At 36.3% G+C, this 5,138-nt stretch overlaps 1 protein-coding gene across 1 annotated transcript; it reads left to right on the forward strand.

Annotated features, from left to right (window-relative positions):
- The first annotated feature begins 267 nt into the window (after positions 1–267).
- Positions 268–1,590, forward strand: LOC107794690 (uncharacterized). Its single transcript, XM_016617205.2, has one exon. The coding sequence runs from the start codon at positions 350–352 to the stop codon at positions 1,190–1,192; it is 843 nt and encodes a 280-aa protein (XP_016472691.1). The 5' UTR covers positions 268–349; the 3' UTR covers positions 1,193–1,590.
- Positions 1,591–5,138: the final 3,548 nt, after the last annotated feature.

The following is a 5,138-nucleotide window of genomic DNA, read 5'->3' on the forward strand; positions in this document are numbered from 1 at the left end:
AGACTGTCACTTGGTTTAAGGAGATGATTTTTTTCTCTCCTTTTAATAATATATAGATATAAATTTATTTTATTATTTTATAAATATTTAAATTTAAATATAATAATCAATAACTAATTATTAACTAAATAATTAATTATTAACTATTTATGTAATGTGACTTTTTTAGACCGCCACTTGACTTCTCCTCTTCTTTTAATAATAATAATATATAAATATAGATTTGGTGTATTTATATAATAATAGGAATCAATCGAATACACTTCTAAACTGCCAGAATACCACACCTTATATATATATATATCGTAAACCACGCCAATTTTTTTCCAACAATTTTCACCTTTTAACCATGACGAAACTCTCCGTCGCCGTACTTTTCCTCTTATTTACGCTTTCCTTTGCTCGTATTCCTGTAAATCAACCGGAAAATGACGTCACGCACCTCCAACTCCCTTCAGAAAATGACGTCATCCGCCCCGAACATCCTTATACTCTACCGGAATTCGACGATTCGGCGCCTATTCTTAGCCTTCCTAAAAGCGCCGATAACGAAGAGACTCACTCCGTCCATCCGATGCCATTGACCTTAGTCAAGTTCCGGCCGATCAACCGTCGATTCCGGCTCCGATCTAACCTACCGTTCCGCCTATGTCGCCACCATTTCCACCACCTGTATCCGGTATCACGGCGTCAGATCCCTTATGGCAATGACATGATACTCTCTTCCGGCAAAAACATTGACTTTGATAAGTTTGTATACCGTGTCGGCGTGCGTGAAATTCCGGCGGATCGGGTCAATTTCCCCCACTACCATCACGATGACGAAGACGATGACCACAAAGAGGAGAAGATCTCGAAGTTTCTCGACAATCGCGAGAAGCTTGGTAAGATCTCGAAGTTTCTAGACGATGATCGCGTGAAGTTTGGTAAAAAGAAATTGAAACGTCAAAATCAATTCCAGGCTCATCGATTTGATAAAGAAGATGATAATGAGGATGACAAAAGATCAAAGCTTTATGCGAAGTATTATGGTGAAGACCAATATAGCTTTGATAGAATGAAATTGAGGAAGCGTTTTCATTATCGCGATGCTGAAGAAGAAGAAGAAAAGGCTAAGTGGCATAAGAGGGGAAAGAAGAGAGGTGGGTTCATGAGAAGTATTCGCAAGTTTTTTCATCACTACTTTGATTGAAGCAACAGTAACAATCAAGTGTAATCCCAGGAGTTGTGTCAGAGAAAGGACGTGTATGTATACCTTACCTCTGCTTTATCTACGGAACTAGAAAAACTGTTTTTGATAGATACAATTCAGAAAAAATAACTACTTTTATTGAAGCATATTTATAATTTAACTTTGCTTTTGTGTTGTATAATAGTAGAATGTTTTTATGAGTTATATTATGTTTTTCTTTTGTTTTATGTTTTGTTTTGGATGATGTTGCTCCTTTGTTGTTTGTAAATAACTTTGCATCCATGTGGAGATGTAGTAGGAAGTGTTCTTATTATTACTATTGTATGAATACGTTTTTGAATATGTTGTCATGTGATTGTAGTACATACTACATAATTGAGGTCTTGGCTTATACAGAACAATTTTGTTTAGCATATTAGAATAAGGTTCCTAATTATTTTGTGACAAAGGTAATAATAAGCTTGAGTTGACATTCAAATAAAATAACTGTTCTTGTCTCTTTACTAGTTATCCTCTGCCACAGAATATGGTATTAGTTGAATAATTGTTGTGATGCTCCGTAGGAAAGTAATGACATTGTTGATGCATTGAATCCCATGTCCTGTTTGGCTCTTTGGGAAGGAAAGGGAGTGATTGGTATGAAGTAGAGCAGAAAGAGGGGATTCAGCTTCTGTCCTGGGGTTTTGGTTAAGTGGTAGGAGCGCATCTTGTGAAAGATCAGTTACGGAAGTCCTGCGCTTCTCAGGGCCCTCTGCGTTAGAGTGACCCCGCCGGGGCGGTCCAATCACCCGGAGTTCAAGTTCGATCCATTAGGTTCTTTTTTTTTCCAGAAAAGAAACAAGATTAGGTACACGTCAGTGTTAACCATATTACCAAAGCGAACCATATCATGTACAAAAGCTTGATATGTAAGTTGAGAGGGTAGAGGGGTGGGCGGCTCATTATCCACCGAGGCTTATTATCCACCGAATTTGGCACTTTGTACAATTGGCCCTCGAAAATTTCTCAATTATCAAAACGAGGGGATTTAGGTTCTCTTTAAAAGGATTAGATTTAGCAAATAGCCCATGAGTTGTCCAGTTTATGTTTAGGATAAAGTCCATTACAAGGTCCAACAGACCGGCCCAGAAAAGGTTAGATATTTAACTGTCCAATCCATTTAACTCCTCTTTCTAGCAGACTTGAAAGATGTCTTTGAGAGCAAACTGCATTTGTGTCAAAATTTGTTCTTGAATGAGGAGAGACTTACGAGATACAGAAAATGATGCCTTATGAGTATATATACAAGTTTACCTTCAATTACTTACTCTAATCTTTTTTTTCATTTCACCAAGTTTTTAGTGAAGTAAAGGTGGATTTGCACTGAATTGTTAATTGCTCAAAGTAAAAATTGTAGTCTTAAACTTTTTTGTACACCAGTGTTTTGGATAGCGTGCGGCGACAAATAGCGACGAGGGCCCGCTTCACTGAGGCGAGAGGCGCGCAGCGAAGCGTTCGCCTTTTTGATGTGAAGCGATAATTTATACAAAAACATAAAATATTATATATATATATATATATATATATATATATATATATATATATATATATATATAAAAACTCAATAACAATAATATGTTTATAAATATATCAATTCAAAAATTAAAAACTCAATAGATTCTATATGCTATTAATTCTACTCTATAAGACTATTAAGTCTATAATTGAAAAAACAGAGCAAACAAAACAGAGCCTAAAAAGAAAGAGCTACTGCCTCTGCTCTGCCTCTGCTGTTGGTCGAATTACATAGCCAAAAAAAAAAAGAGAAGAAGAAAGAGGAAGGGAAGAGCCTTTGTTATTTTGCTCGAAAAACAGAGCACAAAAGCAGACTCTGTTTCTGTTGTTCTCGACAAAAAACAGAGCAAAACAAATAGAAAGAAGAAGAAAGAAAGAAGAAAGAAGAAGAAGAAAGAAAGGAAACTCAGAGAAGCATACCTGGTTTTTCAGATGGCAGAAACTTGATGAAGAAGACTATGGCACAGTAATCGCGAGCCCTAATCGCGACCTTTTTTCAGAAACTTGGCTGCTCTGTTGTTCGAAGTTGAAGAAGAAAGAAACTTCTAGAGTCAAGCCCTAATCACGACCTTTTTTCTTAAGTCTTTGCCCTTTTTCTTTTTTCATTTTAAAAAAGCGACGCTTCAGTCGCCTCTCGCCACACTGTCGCCTCTCGCTACACAAGCAGAGGCGGTCGCTTTATGTAAATCGCAACGCAACAGATGAAAGAAGCGACACAGTCTCGCATCGCTACGCTACTCGCTATTAGCGACGTAGCGCTCGCTATTTACAACACTGTTGTACACATTACTTTTTATTTTATAGCTCAATCAAACAAATTTTAGAATATGTATATTAACTATTTATTACTTCTAGATACAAGTTTATGATAACTTATACTCGCTACACGTGCAACGAACGTACCTAGTGGCTAGTGTGTGCACGCATATATATCGTGGATCATTCTCTACCAAAATTAGTTAATTATCTGTTTATTATATTTAGATACGAGTAAGTGATAACTTACACGGGCTATACGTGTAACACACGTACCTAGTGGCCAGTGTGTACGTGTACATATAGTGTGGATTGTACTCTACCAAAATAAGCTAATTAACTATTTATTACAGTTGGTTACAAGTTTGTGATCACTTACACGGATTACATGTGCAACACACTTACCTAGTGATAAGTGTGTGTGCGCATATATATGGGAATCGTCCTCTACCAAAATGAGTTAATTAACTATTTATTACATTTAGATACAAGTTACTGATAACTTACATGGGTTACACGTGGAACGCACGTACCTATTGATCAGCGTGTACGAAAATGAGCTAATTAACTATGTATTATAGTTGGATACAAGTTTGTGATAACTTACACGGTTTATATATGTGCAACACATATACCTAGTGACTAGTGTGTGAGCGCACATATATCGTGGATCTACCTCTACCAAAAAACAGCAAGATAAACTAATAACTTTTGTGTATTTTAGGGAGGAGATTAATCTAGACAAATAATTGAAGTGACATTATCAAATAGTGCCAAGTCTAAGAAATGAGGATGCCCCAAAAGTTCTTTAAGCTGCTGCTATATTATAAGTCAGGTAACCTCTACTGTGGCATCACCATCACCTACTTTGCACTTAGTGGATCACATTGATTCACAACAAGACTTGGGACAATTTCTTCTTCTTCTTTTTTTCTTTGGATTTCTTAGACAACTAGTCAAAGATAAACAATGACACCAATCGAGATGGCTTTTTAGGTGCTGGCCTCTTCCCTGAGGCAATTCCTGGGATTCAAAAGAGAGAGACTGAACTTTTTGTATCCTATGCCGTCATCACTAACCACGTTAACAAAAGAAAAGGAAGAACAAAATATATTTATAATTGCGGCTTAACGGTCAATAAAATGGATAAAAAGTATGAAAATGAAAGCTCAATCCCACATCCGAAAGATGTGGCATTGTTCTTCTTCACACTTTCAAGAAAATCTTCCTCCTTCCGCAAAATAATTTTTTCCTAATATCACATGTAATAAGTGAAATTAGGAATCTGAACAAAAGACAAATATCCTTTTATAGATTAAATTGTGTTATAAGTTATTGATTGAGAATGGTCTTTTATTTATAGAACCCTTATGTACTTCAAATTCCCACAAAAAATTATCTCCTTAATTATGAGTTGCATAACCACTAGTAACATCGCTATCCTTGTAAATGGTACTAACACCAATTACTTCAAGCCTACTAGAGGTATCCGTCAAGGTGACCCAATATCTCTTTACATATTCATTCTTTGTAAGGAAATGTTGTCGAGGCATATAAACCATCAAGTAGACTGTTGATCACGCCCAACTCTAGTCCTAAAAAGGATAAACAGTCGCTGCAAATATAATCCGGTCTA

This window comes from Nicotiana tabacum, chromosome 15 (genome assembly GCF_000715075.1).
Source record: "Nicotiana tabacum cultivar K326 chromosome 15, ASM71507v2, whole genome shotgun sequence".
Lineage (NCBI taxonomy): Eukaryota > Viridiplantae > Streptophyta > Magnoliopsida > Solanales > Solanaceae > Nicotiana > Nicotiana tabacum.